The sequence below is a fragment of the Trichoplusia ni genome, chromosome 3 (assembly GCF_003590095.1).
Source record: "Trichoplusia ni isolate ovarian cell line Hi5 chromosome 3, tn1, whole genome shotgun sequence".
Lineage (NCBI taxonomy): Eukaryota > Metazoa > Arthropoda > Insecta > Lepidoptera > Noctuidae > Trichoplusia > Trichoplusia ni.
Window position 1 is genome coordinate 2358183 of NC_039480.1, and position 18527 is coordinate 2376709.

The following is an 18527-nucleotide window of genomic DNA, read 5'->3' on the forward strand; positions in this document are numbered from 1 at the left end:
ACAAAAAAAAATGGTACTAATTTATTCGATGGTTTATTTATAAATAAAAAAATAGTATGTGTCCGGCACAAAACTCTGATTCATATTCTCGCGCTTCACTCGAACGTACCCAGCTAAATACGAAATTTCAGGCGACCCCTACCCGCGCTGGGGGTAGTCAGGGGCTCGGCTGACGTGGTCAAGACGTGACGTTTGGCTGATAAGTAAAATTGCGGAGATATAAAGGTAAATATCTGATTCATATAGCCTTGGTACACCTATGTTTCTGATTAGTATGTTCGTGTTTATAATTAAGGTAAATGATTTTCACACTTGTATCTGCGGGAAATATAACGCCATTGGGGAACAGAAACGTATGTAAAGACAAGAATCCTTAATTGCATACGTGTGATGATTTACAGATGTTAATAGTTCTTCGTTTTTATACTATAATACACACAAATGCCACTAGTGCTATCTAAGGAAGAAAAAAGAGAGAAGAAGAAAATTGCAGAGCCTAGTTTGAAGAGTCATTTCATGCTTTGATTGACTAGTTTTACGTGTTATGATAAGCATCGTGTGCAATTACTGTGATTTTAATGAATAATTGACTGATTATTCTAACTAGAATTTCATTTCCATCCCTAATTATGATACATATCTCACAGATTTTGATTCATCTGGTCCCAATAATATTTAAGTGAATGATCTCGGAAACCATTTAATCAAAAATTGTGCCTTTTTCAGACATTGTTTCTAAGGTTATCATCTTTCGGAAAAGTATGTTTTATAAGCTTAAATATGAAAAAAAATTAGGCCATATGCATCAGACAAAGAACGCAATTTCGGAAAAATACTCCAAACCAATTTAGACACACTCTATTTGACGGTTGCAACCAAAAATAAATACTTACACAAATTTTGTAATCTATTAATGCGACACACAAAGTTTTGACAAACTTTTCCCTTAAGATTTATTATATAACTAAAAAGAAACGTAATGATGAAAAATATCTGTTTTATTTAATCGTCTACATCAATAAAGTTACACATAAAGTGATTATGGATAAAAATGCTACAGGTATAACACTAGTGCTACCATTGTTCCCATCGTCGTTTTCTTCATTTCCATCTTCTTCATTATCCCCCTCCTCATTGCCACCTTGCTCATTGTCTTCACTAGCTTCGTAACCCCTGACTTTATCTCCATGTAGTTTATAATACAGATCCCAGAAAGCCATTCTCTTGTTGAACACCCGACTCTCAGCTCTAATAGGACTGCCTATGTTCACATAGGGTCGCTGGTTCTTGGTGACTGGCTTCCACTCGGGGATCAAGTCTGTTGGCTGTGGTGCTGGATTTCTGTAATAAAAAATAACATGTATTTCAAATAAACCTGCTTTTTGATTAACACAATATGAAAAGAACATGTTTATCTGAATTGTTCTGCTGTATAGACCGAACAGATTTGTAAGTGTTAATTAATATGTTTGGATTTGATATGTTTCGGCTCTTTGCGTGTACAGCAGAAACCAATCGTTTTTAGATAGTCAATAAAATACCAGCAGAAGAATATTATATAAGTATTTTGTTTACTCTGTAAAACTTTTGTTGTATTTCATTTATTTCATTTTCTTATCAAATCAGATAACTAGTTTAAATACCTTCTGATTTCCATAATTATACTCACCCATATTTAGCGAAGTCAGTCCACATTTTCGTCATCGCATCAATGACTCTCCGATCAGCATCAGTGATGGGACCCGCTAATAGCGGTGCGTCAAATACATATCCCAAGTCATCCCCGTGACTGGCGCCTGCCGCAGTCAGACCCAATATTATTTTACCAAAATTCCTGTTCCCTTCGTAGGAAAATAGCAATTTATAAACACTGTTAGCTTCGGCATCCAGATACTTGTCCACAGACCTCTCAGCTGAATGAACAAACGAAACATCTGATGAGTAATCTATTATAACGTCTTGTAAGCTTTCGTTTGGTTGTTCATCTCCGATGTAAAATTGTCTGACGATGTCTACGTCATAGGCTTCATCAAACTGATGTAATAGTTGACGATCGAACGAGTAACTTCTATAGAATTGAGTATCGTCAGCATTTGGGTACATGAACATCATCTCTTTGTTCGTGACGCCAATCATGATATCTATTCCTTTGACTTTTGGTTGCAAGTTCACAGGATAGTCAGTGAGGATACCGCTGTCTGAATCACGTTCAACACAAGGAATAGTAACCGGGTAGTTCTCTTCATCGGCTAAATAATGTAAACGGTCGGCCTCTTCTGCAACTTTGGTCGGATCTTGTGTGCTTAGGAATTCTATAGCTCCTTTGATATCGTTCCCACTGAACCCAAGGTTTTTAGCAACATTTATAGGTATGTCGTCGTTTTCTTCAGCTAGAATCCATGGTGTCAAAGCACTACCGCTCATGAGGATAGCTCTCTGAGCAAAGTTTTCAGCAGCATGTAAATGAAAATCAATACTGATCGCACCAGCTGACTCTCCAAAAACAGTGACCTTGTCAGCATCTCCGCCAAAGGCTGCGATATTATCCTTCACCCATTTGATGGCCAGGACCTGATCTTTAAGTCCAGCGTTTTTAAATCCAGGTTCACTTGAACATAAGAAGCCATGCAAACCCAATCGGTAATTGATTGTGACGACGACAACGTCGTGTTCAAGTAAAAATCTCGGTGATAATTCTGCTTTATGTCCCGTGAGAAATCCACCGCCGTGAATGAAAACCATTACTGCCTTTGGTTCGTTAGACGTGGGTGTGTTTGGTACGTAGACGTTGAGCTGCAAGCATTGGATGACTCCGCTAACGGGACTGTTGTAAGCTTGGACACAGTGGACGCCATCGGTAACAGCATCGAATATGCCATCGAAGTCAGGATGCGCGGTCGAAGGCTGGAAAATAACGTATTAGATTAAATGACGGTGAATTTAAATTTATCGATATCTTTCTGATTACAATAATCAATAAGATAAAGTTATCGAGTGTTATAAGGCATTTAGACGTGGTCAAGTGTCACAATACGTTTTAATTATAAAAACTGACATCTAGTTCTGTGGCACAATTAATCTCGGAAAGCAAACCGAAAATGTGTTTCATAAAAAGTAAATCTCGACGAGTAGATGTGCCTTATTGTTCAGGTCATTATTCTTTGGACTCTATTTTATTGAAAAGTTTTATCGCACGTAGGCTTTTTCCAATCACTTTAAAAATCTTAGATGTAAGATAATTCTAGCTACGTGGTTCCTAAGTATTCCATCGGAGTGGCTGTCTAAAGTGAAAGTGACTTCACATAATTCGCTGTGACTTATTAAACGTCGTGGACGAAAGCGATAATTACAAATAATTCTTACCCCAAACGGGTTGTCCTCATCCACCAGCGCGTACGGTATACCGTAATACCCGTCGTAGTCTCCGTCCTCTGCGCGCACTCCTCTTATCTGCCCCTTGGGAGTGCTCACCAGAGGACTCTCTCTGCTCACTGCTGACCCAGTAATGCATTTGATGATCAGCAGAACTAGCACTAGACTCTTCATTTTTAATTAGGATTTTGTGTAAAACCCTCTTTACAATAACACCAGTATCCCCAGTGGCGTTGCGTATCAAACTGATTTATGTTCTTCAGTTGCTATCAATAATAATGGGTATTTACATGATATTTATCTTTAGCAGGAAGTATTTTTATAATAATGATTAATTATAAATAATGTTGTGAAATTAATTCTATTATTTTACCAACTTTAATTGACATTTTTGGTGAGGGAGACTTCATAGACACCCGCTCTTTCGGGAAAAGGGATGGAGAGTATCAGTGTTACTGTCTTCAGAGTCACCGAACTGATGACATATTGTGGTGGCCTCGATTCTTGCCACATGATACAAGAAGTAGCCGAAGATCCCTTGCCTGGTCAAAAACTGGCGACCGATGTCGATGTCGATGTCGACGAGCGATCGACAATAGTCGATGTATTTTAGTACAAGCAGTTTTACCGCAGGATCATCATGAAATCCTTTAAACATTTCTAGGAATCGCAATAAAACAAACATCACGTAAGGTTAAATTATATTTTTAATCACTTATCTGATAAAAGTTACAAATAATGTCATAATTGACAGCAGTGTGAGAGGCACTACACTCGTGCTTCCATTTACTTCTTCATTACCACTCTCGTCATTTCCACCTTCTTCATTGCCACCTTCCCCATTTCCTCCTTCCTCAGTGTCTCCTTCTTCATTGTCTTCACTAGTTTTGTAACCATTAACCTTATCTCCATGGAGTTTATAATACAAATCCCAGAAAGCCATTCTATTGTTGAACAGACGACTCTCAGCTCTAATAGGATTACCTATATTCATATATGGTCGCTCGTTCTTGGTGACTGGCTTCCACTCGGGGGTTAAGTCTGAAGGCTGTGGTGTTGGGTTCCTGAAAAAAGATAAGTGTACATTAAAATAAAACGTCTTTTTCTTCGACACACGTGTCAAGTTTTACGTAACACAATTTTTGAAGATTTAAGACCCTCTCCTCTATGTAACGCATTGTGACGTTTTTCTAACCCCTGCCCCACGTAAATGTGACGTAATGTCTTGCATAAAAAAAGTCACGTAACGCGTTGCTTAAACACCCCCTGCTGCCTTGTAACGCACCGTTACCCTTTAAAACCACCCCCTCCCCCTTAAATTGAGCTACCTAATACTTGAACGCTTCCTTACACGAGATTCGAATTCTTATCGAGAATTGGAAAATGGGTTCAAAAAGTTCGTATTTCCTTATCCAACCTACTGTGTTAATCAGCTGGGAAGAGATCTCACACCAAATCCACGATTCCCTAAACTGCGAGCCACTTAAAGCCAAAGCTGACGCTTTTTAATTTAACCGTAAATGACCTGCTGTTTAGCGTTGATATCTTAGACTACCATACCAATACTTATTTGTACTTGCTGCTGTCGTGCACATTCTACCCAATGAGGTTAGAGAAACAATGACACCAGATGAAGTTTCAAAGCTTTTGACTCGCGACTCTGTCAGCGTAGCAAAGACTTGAGCATTCATCACTTTCTCACACCAGCCTAATAATATTTTCTTACTCACCCGTATTTAGCGAAGTCAGTCCACATTTTCGTCATCGCATCAATGACTCTCTGATCAGCTTCAGATACCGGGTTACCCGCGAACTCTGGTGGGTCGAATACATATCCCAAATCGTCCGCGTGGCAAGCACCTGACGCAGTTAGATCGAACAAAATTTTAAGATAGTTTCTGCCTCCTTCGTACGAAAACACGTATTTGTAGACACTGTTAGCTTCAGCATCGAGATATTTGTCCACTGTTCTCTCAGCAGAATGAACAAACGAAATGTCGGATCCATAATCGATTATAGCGTCTTGTAAGCTTTCGCTTGGTTGTTCATCTCCGATGTAAAATTGTCTGACGATGTCTACGTCATAGGCTTCATCAAATTCATGCAATAGTTGACGATCGAATGAGTAACTTCTATAGAATTGAGTATCGTCAGCATTTGGGTACATAAACATCATCTCTTTATTTGCGACGCCTATCATGATGTCTATACCTTTGACTTTCGGTTGCAAATTTACTGGATAGTCAGTGAGGATACTACTCTCTGAATTGGGTTCAATGCAAGGATTTAAAACTGAGTAACCGTCTTCGTCAGCTAGGTAGTGCAAGCGGTCAGCTGTCTGTACAAGTACAGTTGGATCTACTCCGCTTAGGTATTGTATAGCACCTTTAATATCGTGACCAGTAAACCCGAGTTCTCTAGCTAAGTTAATTGGTATATCATCATTCTCCTCAGCAAGTAGCATAGTGGTCATAGCATTACCGCTCATTAGGATAGCTCTCTGAGCCAAGTTTTCAGCTGCAAGGAAATGAAAATCGACACTCATCGCGCCAGCTGACATTCCGAAAACGGTTATCCTGTCAACATCTCCACCAAACGCTGCAATATTATCTTTAACCCATTTGATGGCCAGGACCTGATCTTTAAGTCCAGCGTTTTTAATTCCAGATTCGCTTGGGCATAAGAAGCCATACACTCCCAATCTGTGGTTTATACTAACTATGATAACGTCATGTCTAAGTAAGGGTCTCGGTGATAATTCTGATTTGTGGCCTATCAGGAATCCACCGCCGTGAATATAAAGCATTACTGCCATTGGTTCGTTAGACGTGGGGTTGTTCGGCACGTATACGTTGAGCTGCAAGCATTGGATGACTCCGGTGACGGGAGTGTCGGCAGCCTGGATGCATTGCACGCCATCAGTGACGGCGTCGAATATGCCTTCGAAGTCAGGGTGTGGTATCGAGGGCTGGAAAAATAACCGACTATTAGGATTACGTCGTCATAATATTTGTTACATAATACATGTTTTGGATAAAAATATTGGTAAGATTACGCAACCAGATCGAAAAAGGTTATCAAGCGGATTCAAGCCAATTTAAAATACACAATATATTGTTGTTGAAATTAAAAGTTGAAATGTCGACACAGTCTATTCGATTTTCTTTCTATTTTTGATATGCATTTTAGTTAGTTTCATTTGACGCGTAACAATTACAGACGAATTTTACTAAAGATGAAATGGTTTCTTCTCTTCGTAAAAATCCTAGTTATTAGGGTGCACTTGTGGTTCTAGGAACATTTTGAAATGCCGATAACTTGAAAAATGAAATGAATAAAAGTCTCTCGTCTCTCACAGTTAGGAATTTATTCCTTGTGTTGCGGGGTGTAACACACAGACAGGACAAGCATTCATGGATCACTAACTCTTGACCTACGCGGTGATCTAACGATGATGATGAAGCGTTTAATTAAAAAATAAGTAAAATGAGATTTCAATAAATTATACATTTAAGAGAGTACATTCAAACTACGTTTTTCTAACAAATTCTTGAAAAAATATATTGTAACTCTTGAGTTTCGGACCCAACCGGAGTCCTTAATCATGAGGTGACGCAGCTGACTAGTGAGTTCGGTTCGGAATCGTACGACTCGCTCAATTTTTTGGGCAACCCCGATAAAACGATGCGTAATACAATAATGAATCATTCCCACTATAGTTACCAAAACACTACTGAACTTGTGTCTTGTTCCATAGGTTTTACATTACACCAAAAAAACAACTCAATGGGCAATAGCCCCCTAATCCATAGTAAAAAAAGCAATTCTCACCCCAAACGGGTTGTCCTCATCCACCAGCGCGTACGGTATTCCGTAATACCCGTCGTAGTCTCCATCCTCTGCGCGCACTCCTCTTATCTGCCCCTTGGGAGTGCTCACCAGAGGACTCTCTCTGCTCACTGCTGACCCAGCAACGCATTTGATGATCAGCAGAACTAACACCAGACTCTTCATTTTGGCCGAGAGTTGTATCTTGAAACCTCTTTATTTGAACACTGCTAATCCCGATGCGATTTGACGAACTGAATAGATTTCGATTCGTTGAGTCTTATATAAGTATTGTCCCTTGATAACACCGTCATCATTTCACCATGTAACTGACTTACATGATTCTAATTTTGCTGACCATTTTGATAAATTGATAATTTGTTTCATAGATTATCAGTGAGATTGTTAGGCAATAATTCAGTAGCACCGGGATTTGGTAGCAGACAAGTGTAGCTTACACTGGTTTTTAATTCGGATTACTATAGTCCATATTTTTAGGTACATTTAAGAAGGATTAAGTAAGTAGGGAAACTTATGATTTAAGTGTAACATTTGATTTGGTAATATTATTGTTGCGTTTGTTTCTAGTCACGTTTTATTTGTAAACGGACGTTTAAGACAAAATACCTTTAAGTTCGTTAACATTTGGAATTTAGGTTTCTGCTACATAAAAGGTACGAAAAATGTGTGAATTTAATGAGAATCTTCGTTGTTATATAAAATATGCTTTACAAAGATCGGGGCCAGATGCGAACCTTGAAAAACCCTATAGGGATCACTTCTGCATTCGACTATCAAGAAAGATTTTTTTGTAAATGAAATTCTTCTAAACGAGAAAAGTCATTATGAGATCGAAGTTAATTGATCTTTTCTAATGATTAGAAGCTTTATCGTCGATTTTTAAAGGGTAGAACTCTAATGATTTCAACCCACACAGAGTGCGGAAGGAGCTGGTGGCTAAGCTATAACCGCATAAGTGAAACGATCACAGGTTAAGCTATGCTTGACGTGGTTGGTCCGTAGATGGGTGACCATATTTGTCATAACGAGTTCTTCCGTGTTTCGGACGGCACTTTAAATTGTAGGTCCCGGCTATTATTTCTACATCTTTAACAGTCGTTACAGGTAGTCAGAATCTTGAAAAGTCTGACAACCAGTCTAACCAAGGGGTACCATGTTTCCCAGGTAACTGGGTTGAGGAGGTCAGATAGACAGTCGCTCCTTGTAAAACACTGGTTTGTAGCTGAAACCGGTTAGACTGGAAGCTGACCCCAACATAGATGGGAAAAGGCTAGGCCGATGATGATGACAGAGGGCGTAAGAATATTCGTCAACCAAAAGCGCTCCGGACTCCTTGCAATGCCTACTCGCGACCATTCTCTCACTCTATTTCGCTTATCTGGTCCGAGTACATTAAACAACGGATTTATTAACTGATAAGAAACATGTTTTGACCTGTTACAACTTGTCTACTATAATGATTCATCAACATTATTTATGATTATCATTGAAAGTTATCGTAATATTTATTTTCGTTATTCCGTGTATCTCTTTGCTTGACATCGCACTTTGCGCCTAGAAACAGTCGATCTTAACTCATGGACCAAAGGGTGCACGTCTCATATCATTATCAATTAATTAATAACAAGGAAACAACGTGATAGGTTTAATACTGTGTTTAATCATTCATAATTATTAATATCATTGATTAAAGTGAAAGAGGTAGATCCCCCTATTGCCTCTTACTAGTGACCTCCCTCAACAAATTGTCTGTATTCGCCTGATCCATAACCCCTGACTTTATCTCCATGGAGTTCATAATATAGATCCCAGAAAGCCATTCTATCGCTGAACACGCGACTCTCAGCTCTAATAGGATTGCCTATGTTCATATATGGTCGCTGGACTTCATCGACCGGTCTCCACTCGGGGATCGAATCAGTTGGCTGTGGTGTTGGGTTCCTGTAACGAAAAGATTAATTTACATTCCATTATCATCAATATTATCATCATAGCCTTTCCCAAATATGTTGGTGTCGGCTTCCAGTCTAATCAGATGCAGCTTAAGTACCAGTGTTTTACAAGGAGCGACTGCCTATCTGACCTCCTCAACCCAGTTACCTGGGCAACACGATAGTCAAACTGGTTGGACAATCCGTAACAACATGCGCTTTGCACCGAAATTAATCAATTGTATTATCGCAGCCATAATAATATCGATTAATTTTAGGATTCAAAATACAATTGGATAACTCATAATTATTTATTTTCATTTTGCGAAACTGATAAATTAAACTGCCTTAATATATAATAATTATATCTTGTAACCTAAAATACATCAAACTATTGAAATGACAGACTCCTATTTAAATACTCTTTATTTCTGTCTCTCGAAAATTATTATCTGATAAAATAAAAGGCGATATGAGTTAAACAAAGCTTCCTGATTTTTACTATCGACCGGAAAAGCCGCTATAAATAAATAAATAATAAATAAATAAATGCGGACAACATCACATACATTGTTCTGAACCCAAAGTAAGTTGCTAAAGCACTTGTGTTATGGAATTCAGATACAACGAAGGTACCACAAACACCCAGACCCGAGACAATGTAGAAATGACAATTTTTACATTTACCCGACCGGGGATCGAACCCGGGACCTCAGAGCTAGTGACACCTTGAAACCGGTGCGTACGCCACTCGACTACGGAGGTCGTCATCCATCCTAATAAAACAGGTCAGGAAAGTACTCCTTCTATAACTGGTAAGCTACTTGGCAAATTCCTCTCATACCAAAGTCTCGAGCATTCACACTATTTAATCAAATAACTTGTTCAGTGTCCTAATGTTTTCTTACTCACCCGTATTTAGCGAAGTCAGTCCACATTTTCGTCATCGCATCAATGACTCTCTGATCAGTTTCAGTTACTGGCATACCAGCAAACTCTGGTGGGTCGAATACATATCCCAAATCGTCCGCGTGGCAAGCGCCTGATGCAGTTAGGCCGAATAATACTTTAACAAAGTTCCTTTCACCTTCGTAAGAAAACAGATATTTGTATACACTATTAGCTTCAGCATTGAGATATTTATCCACAGTCCTCTCAGCAGAATGTACAAAAGAAACATCTGACGCGTAATCTAATATAGCGTCTTGTAAGCTTTCGTTCGGTTGTTCATCTCCGATGTAAAATTGTCTGACGATGTCTACGTCATGGGCTTCATGAAACTCATACATTAATTCGCGATTGAATGAGTACGTTCTATAAAAATGCAAATTGTCAGCATTCGGGTACATGAACATAACCTCTTTGTTTGCTGTGCCAATCATTATGTCCATGCCTTTGACTTTCGGTTGCAAGTTCACAGGATAGTCAGTGAGGATTCCACTGTCTGAATCACGTTCAACGCAAGGCATAGCCACAGGGTAACCTTCTTCGTCAGCCAAGTAGTGCAAGCGGTTAGCTGCCTCTACAGCTTCTACTGGATCCACTCTACTTAGGAATTCTATTGCTTCTATGACATCATCTCCACTAAACCCAAGCTCTATAGCTATGTCTATAGGCATGTAGTCATTCTCCTCAGCAAGAGTCCATGTGGTCATAGCCGTACCGCTCATGAGAATAGCTCTTTGAGCCAAGTTCTCAGTAGCATGTAAATGATAGTCTAGACTCATCGCTCCAGCTGACATTCCAAAAATAGTCACCTTATCAGCATCGCCACCGAAAGCTGCGATATTATCTTTCACCCATTGGAAAGCTAGAACCTGATCTTTAAGCCCAGCATTTTTAAATCCAGGTCTGCTTGAACATAAGAACCCATGCAAACCTAATCGGTAATTTATACTGACTATAATAACGTCTTGTTTAAGTAAGAATCTTGGTGATAATTCTGATTTGTGCCCAACGAGGAATGCTCCGCCGTGTATAAAAACCATAACTGCCTTTGGTTCATTACTTTGGGGTGAGTTTGGTACATATACGTTGAGCTGCAGGCATTGGATGACGCCGGTGACGGGACTGTTGGATGCTTGGATGCAGTGGACGCCATCGGTATCGGCATCAAATATATCTTCGAAATCAGGGTACGGGGTCGAAGGCTGGAAAATTAGAGTTTGATTAGAAGATGTTGCTTTTGCACAAATAAGTTTTGTTTAAACTAATCTCACCCCAAACGGGTTATCCTCATCCACCAGCGCGTACGGTATTCCGTAATACCCGTCGTAGTCTCCATCCTCTGCGCGCACTCCTCTTATCTGCCCCTTAGGAGTGCTCACCAGAGGACCCTCTCTACTCACTGCTGACCCAGCAACATATTTGATTATCAGCAGAACTAACATCAGAGACTTCATTTTGGATGTGAACTGCTTGTGCCTCGACACCGGCGATCCCGTTAGCACAGAGAGCCCGACTGATGCTTATTTCAATTTGTGTGTCTTCTTAAGAGGCTATCAATGTAATTAAGGAAGTAACAATAGATTTCATTGTAATTTATCTTGTGTTGCAAATGTTTTTTGACGATAATAATATGAGTAACACTGTTACACCATATTATGCAAATTAAACAAAAAGCGTTGGACATCAGTCGTTTATCGGTTTATTCCCACTAGTTCCATGGTCCAGTTCCGTGACGGAACTACTGGGAAGCTTTTTTCCCTCTAGTTCCGCGGAACTACTGACACACATATTTTTGTCCCATTAGTTCCGTTAATAAATAAGTATCGATAACAAGTACAGTCACACACATAAATTATTAATAATATAATATTCAATAACTTTCACAACACGCCACTTAGCCTTAAACTAGGCAGATTTGTACTTTTTGTAATACACCTCCGTAAGTATGGGTATTTTTGTTTCTTTTTATGAATTATTTGAAATTGACAAAGTCACTTTCCTACTGTAATAGATTATTGATTTTCCTCTACTTCTTATATTTCCTCTATTCTTTTCGGTAAATATTGGGAAAAGAATATTCGATGATGTATGAACCAATACCCGGACCTAGCACTAGCAGTGTCGACATAGTGGCACGCGGCCGTGGTCGTGTTCGTATAGAAGATGGGTTTGAGTACTATTGTCATTCACGATACCGCAATGGCCAAATATTCTGGAGGTGCGCTCAGCATAAAAAAAAAATGTTCTGGGACAGCAACTACCACCGCTGGAAACGATGTCATCAAGCGTAGTCCTCATAAGGAAAATTGTAGTCCAGACTACAACAAGGCTACGATGACTCTCGTAATGAAAAATTGTGTAGATGAAGCTGCGTTGAATGAAGATACCGTGCCTGCGACATATAAAAAGACTGTTGCGGCTTTAAAAAATACTGGTATAGATCTTATAAGAGAAATACCCACTTTTAATAAAATAAAATCGTCAATGTACAGACGAAGAAATAAAATAAATATGGTGAGCAAGATGTGTTTTAAGCAAGCGTCAGAAGTGGAGGTTCCAGCGCCTTTCAAGATTTTTTTATTGGCTGATTATAACGACTCAGACGATGGCCTAAGAATTTTAGTGTTTTGCTCAACTGAAGCAAAACATCTCTTCAAAAGTGTAGCAAGTTATTTTAGCGACGGAACTTTTAAAAGTTGTCCGAAGCCTTTTAAACAACTATATTCTATACACGGGGATTTAGGAAGCACCGAGGCCACGACTAATATTGTTCCTTTAGTATATGCACTGTTAAACAAAAAAGCATACACAACTTTGTTTATGCTAATGAGATCACAACTCCATTGGCAACCAAAATAAATTACCACTGATTTTGAAGAAGCGGCAATTCAGGCATATCACGAAACTTTTCCGGAAGCAGAACATAGTGGCTGCTATGTTCATTTTAAAAAAAAAAAATTTCGTAAGGCAAAACTATTGAAAATTACAAATAAACATCAGAAGAGGATTGTCGCATTATGTTGTGCATTGTGTTTTCTTCCCGAGAGAAACATTTCAGATGGATTTGCATTATAGAATCTGAATGTTCTATATTCGACAATGAGGACAACATTCAAAATTTCATGGAGTATATGAAGCGTTTCTGGATGAAACCAAAGTTAATCAAGTCTTGGTGTATTTTTGGTGACGAACATAAAACTACAAATCAGCTAGAAGGTTGGCATCATGCTATAAACTCTACGTTTAAAAGTAAACCGCCAACGATCGGTTTATTTTTAAAGAAGATCACTGTTGATGCAAATTTCTTTTCTGTTCGTGGCATACAAAACGCTTACAACATGAAGCCACAAACAAAACGGAAGAAAGCGAGCATTCAGAACGATACCATCATTCAGCTATACCAAAATCAACTTGTAAATAACGATATAAATATTCCTTTATTTTTAGAAAAACTCCGCAAATATTTCTTATTCATTTATTTACAGGCTAAATAAAAAGCTAAATTACATTCAAAACCTAGATTTAGTTTGATTTTCATTCAGTCACTGTTGTTATTTTTGATAACCTTATATTGTTTTTGTAATAAAAAGAGGCAGTGCGCTGTGCTGAGCAGCTTGTTCCGTCGTTCCTTCTCGTCAGCTAGTGCACTTTGTAAAGTTTGAAAAATGTTACTTGTCTGTTTTAAATAATTGATTTTGATTTTTTTACAAAACTGTACTTTCGTATTACGGAACTAATGGGACAAAAATATGTATGTGTGTCAGTAGTTCCGCGGAACTAGTGGGAAAAAAACTTCACAGTAGTTCCGTCACGGAACTGGACCACGGAGCTAGTGGGAATAAACCCGTTTATCTAAATATATCATTTATTCAGACGAGCTTTTATTTGGTCCACTTTTCTCGTTGTCTGTCAGTCTATAGTCAAATCTTGCTAGTTTGATCTACTTCTCGGTTTCCTATTGAGCTGAAATGACAGTGCTGATGTGACGACGAAACTCTCAGGTAGCCGTAAAAGTGTATGAAGGATTACAACGCATTGCCATACAACGGAACAAAAACGCGGATGACGTGGCACGGCAGTTCAGGTTTAGTCAGTAAGAGTCTGACACTACACATTTCCTACCCCGAGGGAGTGGGTGTCCATGAGGATTATTCCCCCCCCTTACCAAAAAAAAGAGGTTGGCCATAATAACTCAAATACTTTCGGTGCATAAAATCGTCAAAATTATTCCGTACCGTATATCACCCAATCTTCAGCCCACCTCAATCCACAGCTGTGCTGGGCATAGGCCTCTTCCATGGCACGCCACTGAGCTCGGTCTCCGGCTTTCCTCCTCAAATACCTGCCTGCTGACTTACGAATCTTTGCCCCCTCCTGGCAGCAGGGCACCCTGCACTACATTAATATGAATGCATAGATTATCTGATTGTATCCGATTGCATGTAAGGAAGAAGTGTAATGTTTAGAATCTATGACCAACAAGTACTTAATATAATAATTTATAGTGAACTAGCTTTTCGCCCGCGTAAAGGTCGGTTATATCGTGTTTCCAAGAGAACACTTCAAAAGTGCGGGATAAAAACTATCCTATGTTCTTTCTCAAGGTCAACTCTATCTCTGTACCAAATTTCATTAAAATCGGTTCAGTGGTTTAGACTTGAAAGCGTAACAGACAGACAGAAAGAGTTACTTTCGCATTTATAATATTAGTAAGGATCTTACTGGCAGTCTTAGTACATTAAAGATTGGTTCGACCATGATTATGAAATCTCTGTTCTCAACTTAAACCAGCCTAGGTATTTTTTAAATTGCTGTGTGATTATTTTTCGGTCTATATATCATTAACCAAGTGTCGGGTAAGTTATATTTGAAGGGAATTCGTATATTTGGTTAACCGATTGTTTTATTAACATTATCATCAGCCCGTCTCAGTCCTCTGCTAGACATAGGCCGCTCCCATGGCGCGCCACTTAGCTCAATCTTCAATTCTCCTTCTCCAATCCTTGCCCGCTGTCATACGAATCGTATTGGTTGACTAAGACCCAATCGGATTTCCTGCCTTTGCCTTTGCTAACACAAGTTTTTATTGGGACCAGTGCAACCATTTATATTCATTATATTAATTTGATACAACTTAACATAACAGACTTTTGGTGGTTTTCGGCTCCATACATAAAAATGAACTTTTAGTTTAGAAAATCCAGTTAAGTAATTCTAATTGACCATTGAACCAACTCAGAGACCCTCGTTTTGTCACACTTTTCCCTTAAGATTTATTATATAACTAACAAAAAAACGTAAAAATATCTGTTTTATTTAATCGTCTACATCAATAAAGTTACACATAAAGTGATTATGGATAAAAATGCTACAGGTATAACACTAGTGCTACCATTGTTCCCATCGTCGTTTTCTTCATTTCCATCTTCTTCATTACCCCCCTCCTCATTGCCACCTTCCTCATTGTCTTCAATAGCTTCGTAACCCCTGACTTTATCTCCATGCAATTTATAATACAGATCCCAGAAAGCAATTCTCTTGTTAAACGCACGACTCTCAAGCGAAATAGAATTGTCAATGTTCAAATATGGCCGCTGTTTCTTGTCTACGGGCTTCCACTCTGGAATCAATTCTGTTGACTCTGGTGTCGGGTTTCTGAAACATAAGATTTTAAGCAGTGAAGATCGTTTCAAACTTTGCATTTATATTGTAAATGGGGCGTTTAAACCTTGTATCGTGGGGATTTTCATGAACACTGAAATCACATGCACAAAGTCACACAAAAAACTACTTCGACGTGGGGGTCGAACCCACACAGTTGGTTTAGAATGGTTACCTCAACCGCTCGCTGATAAATGCAGTAAAATTTTTGCATCATGATGGTAAAAATGTCGAACGATCAATTACTTCTAACTCCTTTTGTAAAAATGTTTGTGCAAAATAAATTATCGCTTTCTTTATTATAGGTTAAAAATCTCAAACCAAATCCACTCACCCGTATTTAGCGAAGTCTGTCCACATTTTCGTCATCGCATCAATGATTCTCTGATCAGCTTCAGTTCTGGGCACATTCGCTATGAGTGGCACATCAAATAAGTATCCCAAGTCGTCCGCATGACAAGCGCCTTCCGCAGTCAGACCAAGCATTATCTTAAGAATGTTCCTATCACCAACGTATGAAAACAGGTATTTGTAAACATTGTTAGCTTCAGAATCGAGATACTTAGTAACGCTACGCTCAGCTGGGTGAACAAAAGCTCTATCTGAACCGTAGTCTATAATCTCGTCTTGTAAATTTTCATTTGGTGCTTCATCTCCAATGTAAAATTGTCTGACGGTATTTACGCCGTGAGGTTCGTCAAACTCGAAAAGTAATTCGAAATCAAATGAGTAATCTCTATAGAACTGTACATCGTCAGCGTTTGGGTACATGAACATCATCTCTTTGCTTGCGTAACCAATCATGATGTCCATTCCTTTAACTTTTGGTTGCATGTTAACAGGATAATTTGTAAGAAAAGCATTTTCTGATTCTGTTTCTACACAAGGCAGAGTTTTAGGGTAACCCCGACCATCAGACACATAGTCCAAACGATCAGCTGCTGTTACAGCTTCATCCGCATTGACAGTGCTAAGAAATTCTATAGCTCCTTTTACATCGTTACCAGTGTAGTCAAAATGCTTCGCTAAACTTATAGGCATTTCATCATTAACTTCAAAATTTAACCAAGACATCAAAGCAGTACCGCTCATGAGGATAGCTCTGTTGATTAATCCTTCACTAGTTAGCAAATGAAGATCAACGCTGGTCCCCCCCGCTGACATTCCAAACGCAGTTATCTTATCAGGGTCTCCACCAAAACTTTCAATATTCTCTTTGATCCATTTTAGAGCAAGCACCTGATCTTTGAGTCCAACGTTTTTGTATTCAGGTTCGCTTGTGCACAGGAAACCGTATAAACCGAGTCTATAGTTAATTGAAACAAGGATGACGTCATGTTTAACTAAGAATTGTGGTGTTGCTTCAGCTTTGCTTCCTACGACGAATGCCCCGCCGTGGATGTAGACCATTACTGGTAATAGTGCGGTGGATTGCGGGTTGTTTGGCACGAAGACATCGAGCTGGAGACATTGGATGATGCCTGTAGCGGGACTGTTGGATGCCTGGATACATTCAACTCCACCGATCACAGCATCGAATGTGCCCTCGAAGTCCGGATGTGGGGTTGAAGGCTGAAATTAAATATTAATTTATGAAAGAATGTTATAAAAACCCTAGTACACCTATATTATAAATGCTGTGTGTACCTATAATAGGCACGTATGCGAGAAACCATGTTATTCACTTTTTGATTTGGTTAAAAATGTATATGCTGTTGGTATAACTAACAAATAAATAAACCATAAACTTTATAGATGCGAGAGTGTGTTCTTATGGTACTACTTCAAGTGCAAACAGTTGGACAGATTTTAATGATATTTTGGTATGATGGAAGCTGATACCTTTTACAATACTGCGTTAATGAGGATGACGTTTTTGTTACTATAATTGAAATATTTCAGGGCAAATTAAATTATCTCATCACAATTGATTGAAACAGTAATTATGTTTTTGTATTGGGTGCTGGCTCTTGCCAGCGGTTTCGTCTGCTACAAATTGAAAATAACCCGACGGGCACGAAAAGTAGGGATAAAAACTATACTATGTTAATTCAGTTTATAAATTATCTGAGTATCGAATGTCGTCCATATTCGTCCAGTGATTTTTCCGTGAAATACCAAACGAACATCCATCTAAATAAACTTTTATGTGTATAATATCAACAGGGTTAAGAAACTTCCTCTTTGTACCTCCTGATAGAAAGAACTTATAAAAAAGCCAAAGCCTAATACCAAAGTAATTCACGAAACATTAACCTGGACAGATGTACCGTGTAAGAATTGATCACTTAGCCTGAACTTACCCCAAAAGGGTCTTCTTCATCCACAAGCGCGTACGGTATCCCCAAGTACGAGTCGTAGTCTCCATCCTCTGCGCGCACTCCTCTTATCTGCCCCTTGGGAGTGCTCACCAGAGGACCCTCTCTGCTCACTGCTGACCCAGCAACACATTTGATGATCAGCAGAACTACCACCAGACTCTTCATCTTAGATTCCCCGTTTTGCAAAATATATTTATTGTGAACACAAGCTGACGCTAGGATTTCACATATCAAAGTGATAAAAAATAATTTTTTTATTAATCATCCGAGATAATTATGAGAGGGAAAATCATTAACACATTTTCTTTATCTTTTTTAATCTATTTCCGTTGAATGATTGAATAAAGATTTGTGTGTTACAAAAATGTATGCAACAAATTGAGTGTTTAACGATTTACGCACCTAAAGAATTTAGTGTAACATAATACATAAACAGGTATACGAA

The 18527-nt window shown here is 38.8% G+C and overlaps 3 protein-coding genes across 3 annotated transcripts; all 3 read right to left on the minus strand.

Moving 5' to 3' along the window:
- Positions 1–980: 980 nt before the first annotated feature.
- On the minus strand, positions 981–7402 carry LOC113508851 (bile salt-activated lipase-like). The gene is made up of 3 exons (XM_026891997.1): positions 7204–7402; positions 1670–2904; positions 981–1341 (listed from the first exon to the last, which is right to left on the minus strand). The coding sequence occupies exons 1-3, from the start codon at positions 7384–7386 to the stop codon at positions 1011–1013; spliced, it is 1749 nt and encodes a 582-aa protein (XP_026747798.1). The 5' UTR covers positions 7387–7402; the 3' UTR covers positions 981–1010.
- A 1459-nt stretch (positions 7403–8861) lies between these two features.
- On the minus strand, positions 8862–11627 carry LOC113508852 (esterase FE4-like). The gene is made up of 3 exons (XM_026891998.1): positions 11372–11627; positions 10065–11302; positions 8862–9162 (listed from the first exon to the last, which is right to left on the minus strand). Exons 1-3 carry the CDS (start codon positions 11552–11554, stop codon positions 8946–8948), a joined length of 1638 nt encoding a protein of 545 aa, XP_026747799.1. The 5' UTR covers positions 11555–11627; the 3' UTR covers positions 8862–8945.
- A 3772-nt stretch (positions 11628–15399) lies between these two features.
- Positions 15400–18307, minus strand: LOC113508850 (venom carboxylesterase-6-like). Its single transcript, XM_026891996.1, has 3 exons — positions 18065–18307; positions 16096–17333; positions 15400–15755 (listed from the first exon to the last, which is right to left on the minus strand). The coding sequence occupies exons 1-3, from the start codon at positions 18245–18247 to the stop codon at positions 15425–15427; spliced, it is 1752 nt and encodes a 583-aa protein (XP_026747797.1). The 5' UTR covers positions 18248–18307; the 3' UTR covers positions 15400–15424.
- Positions 18308–18527: the final 220 nt, after the last annotated feature.

Coding starts and splice junctions, on each gene's coding strand:
- LOC113508851 (XM_026891997.1), bottom strand. CDS start 7,386: ATGAAGAGTCTGGTGTTAGTTCTGCTGATCATCAAATGCGTTGCTGGG. Junction 2,905..7,203: donor ATGAGGACAACCCGTTTGGG/GTGAGAATTGCT, acceptor GTTATTTTCCAG/CCTTCGACCGCGCATCCTGA. Junction 1,342..1,669: donor ACTGACTTCGCTAAATATGG/GTGAGTATAATT, acceptor TTTTTATTACAG/AAATCCAGCACCACAGCCAA.
- LOC113508852 (XM_026891998.1), bottom strand. CDS start 11,554: ATGAAGTCTCTGATGTTAGTTCTGCTGATAATCAAATATGTTGCTGGG. Junction 11,303..11,371: donor ATGAGGATAACCCGTTTGGG/GTGAGATTAGTT, acceptor CTAATTTTCCAG/CCTTCGACCCCGTACCCTGA. Junction 9,163..10,064: donor ACTGACTTCGCTAAATACGG/GTGAGTAAGAAA, acceptor TTTTCGTTACAG/GAACCCAACACCACAGCCAA.
- LOC113508850 (XM_026891996.1), bottom strand. CDS start 18,247: ATGAAGAGTCTGGTGGTAGTTCTGCTGATCATCAAATGTGTTGCTGGG. Junction 17,334..18,064: donor ATGAAGAAGACCCTTTTGGG/GTAAGTTCAGGC, acceptor ATTTAATTTCAG/CCTTCAACCCCACATCCGGA. Junction 15,756..16,095: donor ACAGACTTCGCTAAATACGG/GTGAGTGGATTT, acceptor CTTATGTTTCAG/AAACCCGACACCAGAGTCAA.